At 39.2% G+C, this 18,365-nt stretch overlaps 2 protein-coding genes across 2 annotated transcripts; one reads left to right on the top strand and one right to left on the bottom strand.

The window, feature by feature from the left end:
* Positions 1–411: 411 nt before the first annotated feature.
* Positions 412–4,466, top strand: nudt2 (nudix (nucleoside diphosphate linked moiety X)-type motif 2). Its single transcript, XM_054785841.1, has 3 exons — positions 412–504; positions 1,197–1,323; positions 1,399–4,466. Exons 2-3 carry the CDS (start codon positions 1,197–1,199, stop codon positions 1,719–1,721), a joined length of 450 nt encoding a protein of 149 aa, XP_054641816.1. The 5' UTR covers positions 412–504; the 3' UTR covers positions 1,722–4,466.
* A 3,517-nt stretch (positions 4,467–7,983) lies between these two features.
* Positions 7,984–18,209, bottom strand: ube2r2 (ubiquitin-conjugating enzyme E2R 2). Its single transcript, XM_054784001.1, has 6 exons — positions 17,598–18,209; positions 17,105–17,294; positions 13,162–13,248; positions 12,708–12,805; positions 11,956–12,090; positions 7,984–11,017 (listed from the first exon to the last, which is right to left on the bottom strand). Exons 2-6 carry the CDS (start codon positions 17,279–17,281, stop codon positions 10,732–10,734), a joined length of 783 nt encoding a protein of 260 aa, XP_054639976.1. The 5' UTR covers positions 17,282–17,294; positions 17,598–18,209; the 3' UTR covers positions 7,984–10,731.
* Between the last annotated feature and the right edge of the window lie 156 nt (positions 18,210–18,365).

An 18,365-nucleotide genomic window follows, 5' to 3' on the forward strand; every position in this document is an offset into this window, starting at 1 on the left:
AGCTTTAACTACCAATAGTTTTCCATTTGAAAAACAACAACAACCCCATTCATATCATTCTCATAATCTTAAAATGTCTTTGTTATCTTATTTTGAGACATAATCCTGTCATTATGCAATAATGGAAAACAATTAAATAGTTTTTTTTTTTAAATATCTCATTAATATAAATTAATTAATGCAGTATAAACGATTTATTAGTAATTTATTAAACAATATAAAAAAATAAATACAATCATTATAAATGTAATTATCACTTAGCAGAAGCAGCATTGTTGTTACGAATATTATTATTTGCAGTAGTTGTAATAGTGCACCTCCATATAAAGTCAGTGCATTTAACTTACACGTTTTTGTACAAATGCACAAATCGGAACCTTATACAGTTGTACTCAATTTAGCCCGGACTAACTTCATGATGCAACGGTGCTCAGTGTCTTCCCGCCGATGAGGAACAAACTAAGAACCTCAATAACGAAACAAGAAACAAACGATAGTTAAACCGTGAGTTTTTATCTTTCTCCAGTCACTCATAACTAATTGAGCAGGCATTTTCATTTCGTTAAGTGTGAAGGTCACAACTAAGCGCGTGGAAAAAGTCCGTGCTGACTCGTGCGTACATTTATCAAGTAAATAATGGCGCGTAGTAAGAACGTTTTTGAAGGTATGCCGAATTATTAAACAGCATTAATGTATTTCATTGTAGCGTTGATATAGGTTGTATTATCGTAGCAATGCTATTAGTAATGTCATTGTAGGGCTGTCCTTGCAAGTACTGTTAAGTACAGTCAGTACTTTTAGTAGCGTTAGTTTCCCATCTAAACTTTAAAGCGTTTAACTTCGGGTTGAAATTTATCAGTCCAACATATTGTCAGATACCTATTTATGAAACAAGATTTCGCTTCTGCCTTTTAATTGTGGATTAAAGTAAGGAAGTTCCCGTTTCTCTTGCACAATTGCACCTCTGTATGTTTATTAGCATAACTCAGAAATTAAAGAAATGACCAAATTACTGGACAAAGTTAGAAATTACTGATAATGATCGGAATCCTTAATTGTAGTGCTGAGTGGTTTGGCCTTTTAAAGGTCTGTGTTGATAAGTGCCTACAGTTTACACGCTCTGTAAAAAGTTTGAATTGATCTTTAGTAGAGCGTCTCTCCTACAGCTAACCCATTTGCTTCCTCTCTAACATAAGATGGCGCTCCGTGCCTGTGGGTTCATCGTGTTTCGGCGTCTTGCAAACTGTCTTCCTCCACAAGACAACATTGAGTACCTCCTCTTGCAGACCTCTTATGGGCAACACCACTGGACCCCACCTAAAGGTATAAAACAGTATATGACTCTCATAGCTGCTCCCACTATGACATTTTTTTTACTCAAAACCTGTTCACCATCAGGCCATGTGGACCCAGGTGAGGATGATCTCACCACAGCTCTTAGGGAGACTAAAGAAGAGGCAGGGCTTGACGCAGAGGACCTTCAGGTGGTTGAAGGCTTCCTAAAGGAGCTGCACTATGAGGTGAGAGGTCGACCCAAGGAGGTTCTGTACTGGCTGGCTGAACTGAAAGACCCAGGGACGCAGGTCATTTTGTCTAATGAGCATCAGAACTACCGCTGGGCCCGGCTGGAAGACGCATGCACTCTTGCCCAGTACAAAGAGATGCAGGACACTCTTAGAGAAGCACACAGACACTTAAAAACTCAGCAGGACAAGAAGTGACACATTGGGGATTCTTGGGTCTGACATTTAGGAGTATCTAGTTCCTATCAAGCTAGTACTCACCTGGAAGTACCTATCACACTGTCAATCATTGGGAATTGGGATTTTTACAACATTAGTAATGGAATTGGTTGCAAACGTAGTAACCGTTTCATCTCAGTCAGTTCAATTATTACTTTAAAAATCTATTTAGATCTTTTATTGTCCTAGATGCCACTAACAACTTGTGTCGTTTAACAAAAAATAAAAGTACTGTTTTTCTATTACTGGCTACTGGACCACCTCTGTTGTGAAGTAGTCAGTGTTATATGGACTATGATTGATCACATAGTTCCAGTAGTAGTAGAATGGTAAAAGCAGACATATCTGTTTGCATCTCTAAGTAGTATGAATTAGAGTTGGAATAAATATGTGTATTGCTGCTGTAAGGGGAGCGCATTCTCTTGTTCAAGTAAAGAAACAGTCAGTTTGGCCACAAGAGGGAGACAAAAACAAACATTTTCCCCACAGCTACAACACACCATAGGTTTCACCAATGGTTCCCTGGTGTACTACATCATGATGTTATACCTGGTCTTGTGTTACACAGCACATAGTACGAAAAATACACCATTATCCTATTTTCAGATAAAACGGTGAAACCGTAGTATGAGTGGCATGGACGCCGCTGACAATCATTACTAAATTGTAACGTTTAATACTGTTGTAATGTTCAATCAGGTCATTGTATTCTCAGGGCGTTGAATCAGTGGCAACTGGACTGTTCAGGATCACACTTGAGCTGTCCTATGGAACTCTCTAGCATGAACTGGTTAAGCCTGCTTGTGAGTCTTGAGAGTTGCGATCAATTCAATGCCCTGAGGATACCGTGTAGTAGTTTGTGATAGCAATTTGAAATAACACTGACAAAGTTATTTATGCCTAAATGGCATGTACTGCATTTTCCCAACTGTACAGGGCAGCAGGGCAAGCGGTTTCTTGGGAAGATTACTTTTTAGATTACCTTTTTAGCACAAATAATTAAAATAGCAAATTATATTACAATTAGAACAATAAATAATATCCTGTTTTGAAGGATATGAATTATTCTAATCCATGGAATTCATCCATGGAAGAGGAAATTCCAAAACAAGACACAATTGATGAAGGGATTGATATTATCGATAGGAATCTTAATTCTATGTTTCTCACTGCTGTAACCAAAAAGGAGATCACTGACATTGTTAACCATTTTAAGGCAAAAACATCAACTGATTGTCATGGAATCGAAATGGAAACAATTAAAAGGGTCATCAATGAGATCGCAGACCCGTTAACATATATTAGTAACTTATCATTTCAGACTGGAATATTTCCAAGCAAAATGAAAACAGCCAAGGTGGTTCCAATTTTCAAAAAAGGAGACAAACACCAATTTACAAATTATCGACCAGTTTCCTTGTTACCACAATTCTCGAAAATTGTGGAGAAGCTATTTAATAATAGGTTGGACAAATTTATTAATAAGAATGAATTATTGGCAAGTAGTCAATATGGTTACAGAGCCAACATTTCAACTTCTATGGCACTGATGGAAATCACGGAGGAAATCACTACTGCCATAGACAACAGAAGATGCGCAGCTGCAGTATTCATGGATCTGACAAAAGCCTTCGATACAATTAATCACACTATTTTAATTTCAAAATTAGAAAGGTACGGAATTAGAGGTTTAGTCTTAAATTGGGTTAAAAGCTACCTAGCAAAGAGGAAACAATTTGTAAAGCTAGGAGAATATACATCTGGGAGTCTACACAATACGTGTGGAGTACCACAGGGGTCCATACTGGGACCAAAACTGTTTAACTTGTACATTAACGACATTTGCAAAGTAACTAACAACTTAAAATTGGTCTTATTCGCCGATGATACCACTGCTTTCTGTTCTGGTGAAAGCACACAAGAACTCATTAAAAAGGTCAAGGATGAAATGGTCATATTAAAGTCATGGTTTGACAAGAATAGATTATCTCTGAATTTAAGTAAAACTAAAATAATGCTATTTGGTAATAGTAGAAAGGACACGTACGACCAAATACAAATTAATGGAACGGATATTGAAAAAGTGGAAGAATATAAATTCCTTGGGGTTATAATAGATGAAAAAATGAGTTGGAAATCTCATATTAAATATATACAACAAAAGGTGGCGAGAAATATCTCTATATTGAATAAAGCAAAATATCTTCTTGATCAAAAATCACTCCACACTCTGTACTGTTCCTTAGTATTACCATATCTAACGTATTGTGTGGAGATATGGGGAAATAACTACAAAAGTAATCTTCACTCACTCACTGTACTGCAAAAAAGATCTGTGAGGATAATTCATAATGCCAAGTATAGAGAACATACAAACCCTTTATTTTTAAAATCACAGATATTAAAATTCACAGATTTAGTACACTTTCAAACCGCTAGAATAATGTATAAAGTTAATAATAACTCGTTACCCAAAAATCTAATCAAGTATTTCTCAATCAGAGAGGAGAAATATGATCTTAGAGGAAAATTAAACCTAAAACATTTATATGCGAGAACAACGCTGAAAACCCATAGCATTTCCGTGTGTGGAATTAAATTATGGAACGGATTGAGTAAAGAACTCAAACAATGTACAGAGATGAGCAAATTCAAAAAACAATACAAGCAGTTGATGTTTGCCAAATACAAGGCAGAAGAGTCCTGATTGTTCTGTCAGGTTTGTTATTTTATTTTATTTATTTATTTTTTTATTTTCTATTTTATTTTATTTTATTTTATTTTTTATTTATTTAATTAAATTTTATTTGTTATTTATTTATTTCTATTTATTTATTTATTTATTTTTTAATAATTTTCTTTGTTGTGTTTAAAAAAAAAAAAAAAAAAAGCTTTGTTCTTATTTATTTATTTATTTATTTAGTATTGTCATCATATTATCATTATTATGAATGTTCTCTCTTTTTTTGGGGGGACGGTTATCTCACCGTTATCTATTATGTGTTATCCTGACTATCACTGAAAACATGACATGGAATCCAGGAAGTGAACTACATGTACTGTACTAGATGTAGAATGGATGGGGGGTAGGATTAAATAAGCTTTGCTTCTTCCTACTCCTTTTGGACATGTGGAACTGTCAAAAAAATGATTCACGAGATGTATTTCATTGTAACCTTCATGTTCAAATAAACTAAACCAAACCAAACCAAACCAAACCTCAGTTTTCAAACGCCCCAGTTTATGTAAACTGTAATTCAGTTTTCGACTGTCTCGGTTATTGTACGACATTGCTTGTAACAAAATAGTCCGTTTGCCCTGTACTGTATCCGCGGAATTGAGTGGCCAAACAAAGCAGCCCGTGCGTTGGTAATTCATTGTCCATGCTTTTGTTATTGACTGAGACTACTAAATAACCCGCCATGGAGCCAAAGAAAGTTGCAAGTGCCAGCAATTTGATAAAAAAGGTGAGAAACACCTTTTATTCAAGAAAACTCACCGAAGATGACCGATCTCCTCAGGATGTACGGGAAGTCCGCATCAACAATAGGTTCCATTCTTGTGTGGAGATGAATCTTCTTCTTAACACTCCTCTCTCGTGTAAGAAACAGCAGCTATGCGATATCATACGTTTTCCCCAACCAATTTTTAAAGTGAGTTTCGGCTTCTAGAAGTCTATTCTATTGCGGCCGGAGAACAGGGCAGGACTTCAGGATGTGGTCCGCCATCTGCTTAAGAAGCAAGCAGCTTTGCTATTGCTACTACAGCCTCCACTTAACAAGGAAACAACACGTCAGCTACAGCTCATTCTGCATGCACACTCGTACCCTGGAAAGGTAAAACCCTTTGGTGAATGTTTTTAACTGCTGTGGATCACCACACTGGCTAAGGTGTTAATATTGTTCATTGAAGACGCTTGTAGTGATGCTTGTAATGTAATGCAGCATCACAATAGTTTTGTTTTTGTTTTGTTTGCCGTAAATGCCTACAACTGCATCCATTTATGTACTGTAAATAAAGTCTGCTCGCCTTGCCGCCAACAAGAGTTCTCAATAAAGGTGATGTTAAATGTTCATTTATCCATTTCATTTGTCATTTATAATTATTTTGCATTGTTTTCTGCATGTAAAACTATAGTTATTCCCTATAAAATAGATTTTTTTTTGTTACTTGGCGTCTGGAATGGATTAATGAATTTAATTACTTCAGTTATTTAATTGATGAATTATTTCCAATGGTTCTCGTCTGCCCTTATGGAACGGATTAATGACGGAAACCGAGGTTCCACTGTATTTGCATTGTTTTCCACAAATCATATGTTATTAAAAATATATATTTAGTATATTACAATATATGTCGTAGAATGGTAGATTTTATAACAGTATCAATCGTTCCCTGAAAGGTTTTCCTGATTGGTTTGCTTTGTTATCCTCCTTGGTTGCCCCAAATGGAATGAATCCACAAAATGCTTGCTATACAACTCATGGTTGACTTTCTTTCTCATCAAGATACTCTTATAATCAGTCTGTACAGTATTATATGTGGTTTGTTCGGACGGCATTGTTTTATCCTTTTCTACTGCAGGTGGTCTGTTATGGTGAAAACTGTTATAGCAAAGCCAATTACAGCCACCTGTGATTTTTATTCCTTTTGAGGTATGGTGTGTTTATTATTTAATTGGGATATGGTATCTATTAGAGATGAGGTCACAGTTTGAGGAAGTATCTAATAAATGGTGGACCAGCTGCTAATACTGCTAAGAGATGCATGCAGTGTTTACAATGATGGCAATCCAATTCATCCATTCTAATCCTCCATGATAACATCATAGAGCTGATGGATGTTAAGACACCTTGCGCTCCTCCACATTCCGCTTGACGACGTCCCGCAGGTTCTCAAATGGGTTCACATCTGGAAACATACTTGGCCACTCCATCACCTTCACCTGCCTCAGGAAGGCACTTGTCATCTTGGAGGTGCCAAGAGGCCCATTTACAAACAAGGGCATCATGTTCTGCTTCAGAATGTTTCCTTCAATGAACCACGGCTGTCAAGTGCTGGCAGCACTCATGCAGCCCCAGACCATGATGCTGCCACCACCATGCTTCACTGTAGGCAAGACATAATTATCTTGGTACTTACTTACTTGTGTTGCGAGCAATTTAGACAATTATGAGTATGTTTTTTTTCAGTGGATAGTAAATCTTTACTAATAGTAATATTAATAATAACAGAGGTTTTAAAAAAGTGTTTGCCCCCTTCCTGATTTCGTATTTTTTGCATGTTTGTCACACTTCATCATCAAACAAATTTTAATATTAGTCAATGACAACTCAACTGAACATAAAATGCAGTTTTTAAATGAAATTTTATATTATTACGGGCGAAAAAATCCAAACCTAGGTCACAGAGGTCAGGCCAGAGGTCACAAAAGACCCCACAACATCATCCAAAGAACTGCAGGCCTCACTTGCCTCAGTTAAGGTCAGTGTTCATGACTCCACCAGAAGAAAGACACTGATCAGATGCTGTCCGGCCATCTGTTTGTGACCTCAAGCTGAAATGAACTCAAGTTCTGCAGCAGGACAATGATCCAAAACACACCAGCAAGTCCACCCCTGAATAGCTGTAGAAAAACAAAATGAAGTCTTTGGAGTGGCCTAGTCAAAGTCCTGACCTGAATCCTATTGAGATGCCTTGGGATGACCTTAAAAAGGCGCTTCATGCTCAAAAACCCTCCAATGTGGCTGAATTACAACAATTCCGCAAAGATGAGTGGGCCAAAATTCCTCCACAGCGCTGTAAGAGACTCATTGCAAGTTATCGCAAATGCTTGATTGCAGTTGTTGCTGCTAAGGGTGGCCCAACCAGTTATTAGGTTTAGGGGACAATCACTTTTTCACACAGCGCCATGTAGGTTTGGATTTTTTCTCCCTTAATAAAAAAAGTTTTGTATTCCCTTATGTTGTCATTGACTAATATTTAAATTTGTTTGATGATCTGAAAAACATAGGCTCCAGCATGCCCCCGCGACCCTAAAGAGGAGAAGCGGTATAGAAGATGGATGGATCTGAAACATTCAAGTGTGATAAACATACAATAAGAAATTAGGAAGGGGGCAAACGCTTTTTCACACCACCGTATAAGCAATAATAATCGAATGTAATAAAGTTACTCACTTTTGTGATACTGTATATTCTGTAAAAACTAAAACATTTTTCTCTATGATGGTATAAAATAAGGTGATTATATTTCAACGTGGTTCGATAGCATACTGCTTTATTGATGAACTCCAAATGTTACCACATCAACTGTGCCTCATTGAGTATGTCACTCCATATTTCAACGCCCTGAAAAAAACAATGTGTTTCCTTGACCTGCAGGCTTCACTCAAAGCTACCTTGCAACAAACTTAACATTTTCAACAATTACATGATGTATCCGTGGAACTTGCATCCTCAAAAAGACAGCAAAATAAACACACCTGTGGACAAAATTATGAAAATGCCAACACATACAGCAATTAACATCGATAGGAGTGGACACACTCACATATGCAGTCTTGTTAGGTGTGACCATGTGACATCCTCAAGAGAATCATGTGTTGGCTTGGGGAAAATTAAATGACACATCCCGACAGCATAAACAAAGTCAATGATTCATTATTTTTCTGCAAAATAGTTTTGAGATTGATTTCTTCATCCCTTGAAGAAAACTGACAAGCAAGTGTCAATGTGCCTGTCATGAGTACGAAAAGCCGTCAAATATGGACAACACTGAGGGTTACTAACCAGCACTGTTGACTCATGCTTATACATTTCTGTAAAATTTGGAGGATTTAACTACTACCAAGAGTCAGGTAACTGTCACTGTCAAGCACTGGCTACTCCTCCACATCCATGTTATCCTCATTGTTGTTTTAGTCGTTTTAAGACAGAAGCAGGCAAGCTGCTGAGCAAGTGATGGTGGCACAGTTTGACTTTCTTATTGTGGCCTTTCTACAAAACAAAACAAAACAAAAAAGGGACGTCCAGAACACGTCAGGCAGGTAAATCCTGTTGTGCATCTAAATGAAGTGTCCGTAATCCAAGGTGATTTCTTCTTTCTGTCTCAGTGAGTTTCCAAAGCAAAGGAGGAAGCTCCTTTGGTTTCACATTAAAATGAAAACACTTGTCATAGATCATTCAAATAGCATGTTCCTCCACTTTCAAATGAAATGATTCTGCTGTACTTTTAATTCCTTGGCATATAATCCGTCGGAGGCCCAGGTGTGTTGAACAAGTCAACCTACATGGGGTGGATCGCTTGACGTCTGCAACAACACACTGTTTTTTGTGTTCAAAAGTGTAACGCTCCAGGGGTGACTTAATCACATCCTCTGGCCTCTAAACACAACTTAAAATGTCCCACACTGCAAACACACTCAACTGAACAAACTCAGAAAAGGTCATGTGAGCAAACTCAATGGGGCCACGGATGTCTGCACCAGCTCTGTCAAGGCATGAACACCAAAACTCTGACCTTGTCCTGTTCATGTAATCACACACACCACTCGGGCAACAGTGTCATTTCCATTCAAATGCAAGCTGACTTTTGTCCTGATTGACTGGATGTGGTGTAGCAGCACAGTACTGGTGTCAGATTTGTACTCAAATCGAAATGTAACTTTATCACATCAATCAGAACATCATGTGAGCAGCCTCTTATTATGTCAGGATTCTGGTGATTTGGGAGCAAAAAGCAACAGAGCCAACATCAATAATTGTAAACATTCCGACGGTGGGATTGAATACTTTCAAGCCACCTTTTGCCCCTCTAAAAACACCAGTGACACAGAAAAGAAGCAAGAACACAGAGGTGACGATCAGTTTGTGTGGGTTCCTTGTGTTTTCCTCTCTCAGTCAACGTCTTTAGAGGCCCTGAGGTTTAAGAGGCAGAGAGAGGTGTAGGAGGCAAAGTCTTCAACTTGCTCGCCCCTTTGAGGGTTCAGTGGTGATGGATGCTGTGGTAGACAGTTCACAGCAGAGCTTGTGTTTACAAAGTTTTGTTGATTGCATCAAACACAGGCGTGAGCAGATGTACTGCCTTCAGACACGCTGCGCGGCCTCCTCGTGGCCTAGGTGTTTGCCATCAGTTTCTCCATTTGCCAGACTTCATATGCTCATTCATATGCTCAACACACACACACACACTTAGGACATAAAAAAAGTGACAAGGAGAGATGGTGGATAGTGTTTTAACACAAGCAGACAAACAGTGGGGTTGAAGAGAACACCACGAGGATCGGTATTTTCATCATTTATCAAATGCTAAGCTTTGCAAAATCAGCAGACAAGGCATTACTTTGAAGAGATAAGTCAGTTCTAACTTTGGTAAATACACTTGCAAAATCTAATGAGAGTCAATACATTAAAAAAAACTGCCATGATCAGTCAACGCTGTTTTTACAGTGCCATTCGAAACATCATTTTTTATCCTGTACTGAATCTCAATAGAATGTGCTATGTACTTCATCAGTCAGCGTATGAGTTGGGAGGGCCATCAAAGAGCAAGTATGCTCTTCTGCGACAGTGCAAGTATTTTTTTTTATGTATTTTTAAAAAGTTTAATGTTTGGAAGGCTGGATTCCATCCACCTCAATTGCCAAACATAACCCAAATTAAAACCACTCCAGGGGCTGCTTTCGAGTAATGCTGGAATCTTTTCTGCAATACATTTGTACCAGACAGAGTGCAAGCTGGAATTAAGGCAAACGGTGGGAATATAAAATTCTGACTCAGCAATGAACCTTTTAGTGAAACCTTACATAAAAAGTATTGGACATTATTTGACTTACTTGTTTAATAAATGATGAAAAGTTTTTTGGCAGTAGACTATTGACCCCACTGTATACATACACACACACACACACACACACACACACACACAAACACAGAAAAGTAGGCAGGGGCATGGGGGAGTTGGCAAGGAGCAGTTATTATCCAGATCATCATGAGTCTTCGTTGCCGGAGTCGTCTTGGTTGTCATAACATCTGGTGGATGTCTCACCGTCCTCCGCAGTGCTGGCCCCTCCAGCTTCGCCAATGGACTCCATCTCGCTCTCATCGTCATCGTCCTCATCCTCCTCCATGTCGTCGTCATAAAGGTCATCATAGAGAAGGTCTGAGCTGCTGTCCTGGGATGGAACCCGGGTCTGGACGCAGTACTCCGCCAATGTGGTCGGCACTTTGACGCCATCTCGCTCTGCGTCCGCCGCTGTGGATATCACCTGTTTCCTGTGGTCAAATGGGAGCACCTGAAAAGGTTAGGTCCTGTTCTTACACTTAATGAGTCACAGAAGCGAGGAGGCTCTCAGTGACATTTTTATACTTCGGCTTTGCTGCACTCTGCATGCATCCTATTTAAATTGTAATTTGTCTATCAATGGCAGTGTTGTAAATCACGTACGCCACAGAAATGTGGTTCATTAAAAAAAAACTTAAGAACAGAAACTAATTTTCTGTCAGGCGCAGAAACCGTGATTGACAGAACTTTATTACAATGGATTGTAACACTCATACGCACGTATCACAACTGACTTGGTCATGCATTATAACGCGTCTGTTCATGGATATATTGAGATATTAGATGATGTGTAAATTAGCAATAAAATCTTACATCACACTTACATGGAGCGCAGGAAACACCGTCAATGTTCCCATGCACGCATGTCTACTGCGCCACAAAATGAAACCCATAAGTCAATGACTTCATGTTCTGTTAAATACAGCTCAAAAACACAAAATAATGTCACACATTTTTTAGGACGCAAACACCAAGTTTTACCCGTCCACACACAAACACTGAGTTGGAGTTTTTTGAAAATCTCCACTCTGGGCGGAGTTTTGCGTCATGGCCTATCATGGAAATCACCCAGCATTCAAGCATTCACACTCACGTTCACATGGTCAATTTAGAGTCTCCGATGTAACTAACATGCATGTTTTTTAGGATGTGGGAGGAAGCCAGAGTAACCCAAGAAAACCCATGCACACAGGGAGAACATGAAAACTCCAGACTGTGAGGCTGACATGCTGACCATTCGGCCACCATGCGGCCCCCAACAGTTCTTGTGATATTATTCCAACATTTAGATCATTTAATATCTGCATAATAATGACTATACAGATAATTAGTGCATGTCAGAACATGGATGACTTATATGAAACACTACCTGATGATCTCAGCATACTCTTTATCTTTGCCCTTGCTGTCCCTCCATCTGCGAAACATGACAGAAGCGTCCACATTCGCAGGCGAAAAGGTGTTTGGTTCATTGAGGAGAGAGATGACACTAAGCAGGATTGTCCTATTAAAAGAAAAACACGCAATCATGAGCACACCATCCACAATTAGATTTTGGCAACGAAGTCCACTTTTGATGCCTCCTTGCTAAAACAGGCAAAGCAACAACACAAACGAGCACTTTGACCATTCACGCCAAAATGCAGATTTCAAATAACTGGCAGGAGCGGCACTCATGTTGCACGCTGCACCAGCTCATCTCCTTCAAGGTTCATGACATACAGTGACTTCTTTTACTGAACAGTTACGGAGTTATGTTGTCTTTCTATTAGCGCAAACCAGTCTGGCCATTCTCTGACCCCTGTAATCCTCAACAAATTATTTTATCATATATCATATTATACAGGTATGATTGTGTCTGTAAATGTATATGTGTATTTGTTTTATCTTTTTATGGTTTTATGTGTTTTATGTGTGGTGTCATTTGGAAATGTGTGTGTTTTATGGTGCCTGCCTTAAGACAACAGATGAAATTTAGCTATTGCAGCTAATTCTGGCATTTTACTGTGATGCTTTTGCTCATATGTTGATTCATATGCACGGTCCTAATCAAATAAATAAACAAATAAATCATCATATTCTAATGTACACATTGGCTTATTTGACAGTACAATATTTTACCTGACATTCTGGGTGGGATTCCATCTTTCAGAAGGCAGCTCACCACTCTGAGGATCATCAACTGGAGGGTGCAAGATAGAGATGCACACGTCACCGTTCTGGGGATGGGGGAGGAGCATCATAGTTAGTCAAACTAAGCAATTTAGCCTACACACAGAAAGAGGCACAAGATCCAACAGATGTCATAAAAGTGTGTTAAACTAAGCAAAAAAATTTAGGGGGCAATCACTTTTTCCACACAGGGCCATGTGGGTTTGGATTTTTTTTTAACACTTAAAAATAAAAAGTTTCATTTAAAAACTGCATTTTGTGTTCAGTTGTGTTGTCATTGACTGATATTAAAATTGTTTGATGGTCTGAAACATTTAAATAAGAAATCAGGATGCGGCAAACACTCTTTCACACCACTGTAAATACCAAAAAGGCTGAAACACAAACAGTGTAAGACAAGTACCTCATAGATGTTGGGGTGCCACATCTTGGTGATGAAACGGAAGGTAGGTGGGGAGTACGGGTAGTCAACTGGGAACTTGATGTGAGCCTGGAGAACAAACAGTCACAGTCTGAGCCCTCAAGTCTGCAGGTCAAAATCTGTGTTGTGTAGTTATGTGACAAATGTCACAAATGACACTCTATAACCCCCTTTTACATTGATGGTTAAAGCCAGGATTTATCTGCTTTTTTTTCATGTCACTGTTCTGTATAAATGGCACTGACACTGAATCGGGAGATGAAGGTGTCTTTGTTCAATGTTGTTTCTTATCGATGACCAGATTACAGATGTAAAATAACCAATTGTGTAGTGAATGGCTTGTAGGTTTGTGTAACTGCCACCTTCATGCTCACTAAACTGCTTTACATTTCCTTAACTTTAACTTAAACTATGGATTAGGACAGATTCACTTATCCGATTATTGATTACACCAGAACCAAGGCATTCCTTGGCTTGAGTACCAACAAGATCCAGACAAGTTAAGTTCTGAACTGCTGTCATAAACCTGTTTTGACAAGAAAGAGCACCTGGGAAGTCTACAGTCTCATTCAAGCAGTAGGCTGTGAGCCAACTGTGGCCTCCAGCCATTTACAAACTTACAAGTGATAACATACACTATAGGCAAGATCTATGACTGATGCTTATTTGCACAGCAGAGCATAGAATATCTATGATTGGGTGCCGTCTCCTTTACAAATATTTCCACTATGTCTGTTGATGCAGAAAAACTATTTAGGATTGTATGAAAAAAGGCCATTTGTGTATCAACAATGTGTTGATCAATATACACCTAAATGCCAAATGAGACAAATGAGCGTTTTTGTTGTTGTTTGTGTATTGCCGTCACTTCATGTGAACCATCCACCTCTACAGCTCTCTCATGAGCTCTCACATTATTAGCCTGCGTGTCAGAGAAGCAATGTTGATTTGTGACATTAAAGTATGGGCCTTTTTTTACAGCTTCTGCTGTCAAAATCCTCTTATGTACATGACTGTAATTACTGGATGAGATTCAGCTCCAGAAACCCCCCCTTCCCTCTTCAATTGCCATTGTTCACTTGTGGCACAATCCAGGTTTGGATTGAATATGCCTCACACGCTTATTAAATGCATTATAAAGTATAAATTGTATGGGTACTCACCGCTAATGAATGATAACGTAAGATAATCAATGATCAGATGGAACTGGATTCATGGTGTAACCTTAAGCCTGAAGGTGTTTCTCCAAGCCACGTCTATTTAATTCCCACTGCTTGCTTGTTGTAATTACAGTAACAATATATACTGTATATTAACGAATGTATTACGGATGCGTGATTTTTTTTCTTCAAGTCAATACTAAAAACTTCTTGCTTCTCGAGATAACTTTTTATATCCACTATTTTTTACATTTAAATTGAACTGTAGTTTGTGCACATTTGGAGGACGACTCAAAGAAAGTTGGATTTGACAAACTGCACCTGTAGATTTGTCCTTACCAAATATCACTGCTAGCAACAAAACATTTAAAAAATTGTGGCGGCTCAGAAGTACAAGCCCTGGCTCCAAGGGGTTTACCAGCCGACAAAAGCCGGTAGCTTCAACGATGGTCATGCAGCGCCTTCATTTCCATGATAAAAATCACAGATCGCTTTAGCCCTGGGGACGTCTATGGCAACCTTTTTTCCACTTTTCAAACACCGCGGCGTTAGGAACAAGTCCCGGGCATCGTAGCGATGCTGGTGTTTCAGGTGGCTGATAAGGTTTGATGTGTTGAAGTTTTATGTATTTTTTTCCCCTCATCATGGATTGCTTGCAGACCATTTGGAGCAAAGGCGAAATGTCTTCCTCCGAAACAGTGAGAAGTCCCACACGACCGACGCAATGTTTGTTTACAAGTGAGCTCAGGAAGTTACGTCAGGCTGTTTGCAGCACATCGCAGAGAAAGAGCGCTTGATTTGCTCACTCTAATCCACTCACAGCACAGTACGGATAATCTCGTTTCATTGGAACTTTTTTTTTATCTGTTATCAGCGCTATTTTTTTAATGTTATCAAATTTATTGGTATGACATCATAATTCCTCGCGTCGGCCTGATAATTATCGGCCCAATAAATATTGTGCACCCTAAGAATATATTAACTTGTGCTCATCTTGATGCAAGTTTTGAGGCCGGTTTGACTGTCGAGGCCAGTGCTTCCACAGCCAAACAAACTTTTAGGTCTCACACAACTATGGTGCATTCAAGGACCGCCAAACAAAACCACAATTTCAACGCTTGATGAAAAAACATTATCAGTGACACATAAAGATATAAACAAGTAAAAATCGTGGGCCTTCTAACAGTGGTACAAGTATAATAACGCAAAACTGTGTCCTGAAATATATAACTATAACATCTTTCTTCGCCTTTTTACATCATTTAAACAATATATAAAAATATCAAAGTGACCCCCTACATCTTTTGATTTTTCAGTATGCGGCCCTAAGCGGAAAAAGTTTGGACACCCCTGCGCTAAAGGCTAGACAAATGACGAGCCCTAATGATGTTACTGTTACACTACTGTTGATCTAATACTTTCACAGCTTTGTCTTTGTCTTTACACAAAACAGACAGTTGTTTTTCCTCTCTGAAGAAAGTTCAAGCCATTTGAATGCAACTTTGATAAACGGACAAAAGTTATTGCTTCCATAAAACATAAAACAAACAATAAGAGAGTAGATGACAGCAACACCCACTCAGTAATATTGAAGCATTCCGGGAAGCCAAACGGCATTATCTGCGTTGTCCCAACTTGAACACTGTCTCAGTATACTGGGTTTTCTTAAACGCAGTGAACAAAGTAAAAGAAAGATGTGCCTTGTCTCGCTCATTCTCTGTACAGAGGTACTACTTAGATCAGCACATGTAAAAGTCCTCAGTCTTTGCTGTAGGGGCATTCCAGCCAAGAGAAATGTTTTAGCAACATGCACACGGAAACAGATACTCTGGTGGCCCATCCCTTCTGTCACTTAGAGTTATTATTCGACATGAACACACCGCGTTACGTTTGACCTTTGAAATAACTCATCTAACAATAGCTAAAATAAGAAAATGCAACCTCAAGTGTATTCTGTTATCACAATCTGCCCAGGATTTGCCTTATAGAAGCACTTTGGCAGTTTTATCTCGGTTTCAGCAACATTATAATCATTATATTACTAATCTTCATCTATTAAATACAGATATGGCAGATGCTCCCGTGTTTAACATATAGTGCTAGGCTCTTTCAGCAGTAAGCTAGCAGTAAATGTATGTATCTACTGGCTATAAGTTATCAGTGAAGTTTAAATGCTTGTAAACAGCCTGTTTACACATCTTTTTTTTTTTTTTAATCTACCAAAGCTCCCTTGAGTGAAGCAGTAGTGACTCATCCCTTAAATGTTTTAAAATCAAAGCAGTATTTTTGTGCGTCTGAGTGCACATAACAGTCAGAGCACAAGTTGCGCATTTTACAATCTGAATAGTGTGCTTTGTAAATGGCAGGAACTCATTAAAACGGCTTTGATATCACAACTGGGCCGCACGGTGGTCTACTGGTTAGCACGTTGGCCAACACAGGAACAGCCTGGAGATCGGGAAGACCTCGGTTCAATTCTCCCTTGGGCATTTCTGTGTGAAGTGTGGAGTCCCCGTGTGCGTGTGGGTTTACTCCGGATGCACATTGAAGGCTATAAATGATAAATTATTATTAAGTGCAAAATGGCTGAAATATTATCCTATTTCTGTGCATCATATCTCTAAGTTTGAACTTATAGCGACTTTCAACAGCAAATGCCATTGTGCTAAGAGAAGAATATTGTTTGGTAAGTGCATTATTGCCCTGAGAATGTTCCCATTTAATTTTGATGATGTCAATATTTACATCTCGTTTGTATAAAATACCTTAAAGTAGCCTCCCTCATACAGGGTGTTTGGGGGCCCAAATATTGCCACTTCCCAGTTGTAGAGATCAGACTCCTGCACAAGCGTGATACGGAAGCCCTCCACCGGCTGCTCCTGCAGGGACTTCAACTCCATCATCAGGGCCTTTTGGGAGCTAGGGGTTGCCTGGTGGGCCATGTTGATCCCACTTCTGACACCAGTGGCCATAGAAGAAAATTGGGAAATGACAGAAACACTATTGGCTTTATGGTACTTCTGGAATGTTCATACATATCAACATATTGTTGACGTTGTAAAGCAGCCATCAGGCTTCAGTGCCAGTGGAACAAAAACATACAAATTGATAACAGTTCAAGAAGAAAAATAAGCAAACCATTATATCACACAACAAGAAGGGTATTATGTACACTGCAAAGGTAGCTAATGTCTGTAGTTTGTTTCTCTGGCCATTCACTGTGCCCAATAAAAAGCCAAATAAAAAAGAAACATTTACCTGTACTGTTGCAATGTAATATATAATCGTTTGATTATTGGTGAAAACTGGAGGACGAAGTCATTGGTTGACCATGCTAGCCTGGTAGTGTTTGGCCAAAGTGACAGAAGCCGTGGATGTTCTTCTACAGCTTATGGCTGATCCTCGTGTTGTGTTGCTGAAATTCTTTGTGTGCCACTGTTGACAGTCTACATGGAGCTAGTTTCAGTGGAAGTCACCGTCTCCCGTGGGTCATTCTTGGCTCAGAAAAGCAAAGCCGCTCTCCGTGACATCTCCCCGCGCTGCTGGTTCGGTTCAGACAGCCGCTCAGCTGATTCCAGCTTGTTTGTGTTTGTCTATCTGGTCCCTGGGTAGTCTCAACTTCTCCACACGTCAGCTAAACCAGTTAGCAAGCAACTTCGGTCAAACGAGACAGTTTTTCTGCTCCCTGCCGTCCCCTCCGACAAAGTGGTAGTGTTAGGAGCCACCAGATGCGAACCTTCGCTGTGGAAATGACAGCAGGTGACAGAGTTTCCCTCAAGAATAACAAGGGTTTTGATCGATTTTTATTTTCCTCTCATCGATGCTTCCGGTTACCATTGCGCGTGTCTGCGGTGCGTCATCGACGTCCGAAACGTGACTTGCGTGCGCGCACTCGATACACCTCATGGACTGGAACTAAACTACATGTCGTAAGTTTACAGTAAAACAGTGACACTCAGATGTTTTTTCTTTGTTAATTTCAAACCCGTGAGAGAGTTAAGTTATCATAAAACGGCAATAGAAATA

Source organism: Dunckerocampus dactyliophorus, chromosome 8, assembly GCF_027744805.1.
Source record: "Dunckerocampus dactyliophorus isolate RoL2022-P2 chromosome 8, RoL_Ddac_1.1, whole genome shotgun sequence".
Lineage (NCBI taxonomy): Eukaryota > Metazoa > Chordata > Actinopteri > Syngnathiformes > Syngnathidae > Dunckerocampus > Dunckerocampus dactyliophorus.

Excerpts from the sequence above, each read along its gene's own strand:
- ube2r2 (XM_054784001.1), bottom strand. The coding sequence starts at position 17,281 with ATGGCCCACCAGGCAACCCCTAGCTCCCAAAAGGCCCTGATGATGGAG. Across the intron at positions 12,091-12,707 it reads AATCCCACCCAGAATGTCAG|GACAATCCTGCTTAGTGTCA; the intron begins GTAAAATATTGT and ends TTCTTTTAATAG. Across the intron at positions 11,018-11,955 it reads GAGTATGCTGAGATCATCAG|GAAACAGGTGATATCCACAG; the intron begins GTAGTGTTTCAT and ends ATTTGACCACAG.
- nudt2 (XM_054785841.1), top strand. The coding sequence starts at position 1,197 with ATGGCGCTCCGTGCCTGTGGGTTCATCGTGTTTCGGCGTCTTGCAAAC. Across the intron at positions 1,324-1,398 it reads CCACTGGACCCCACCTAAAG|GCCATGTGGACCCAGGTGAG; the intron begins GTATAAAACAGT and ends GTTCACCATCAG.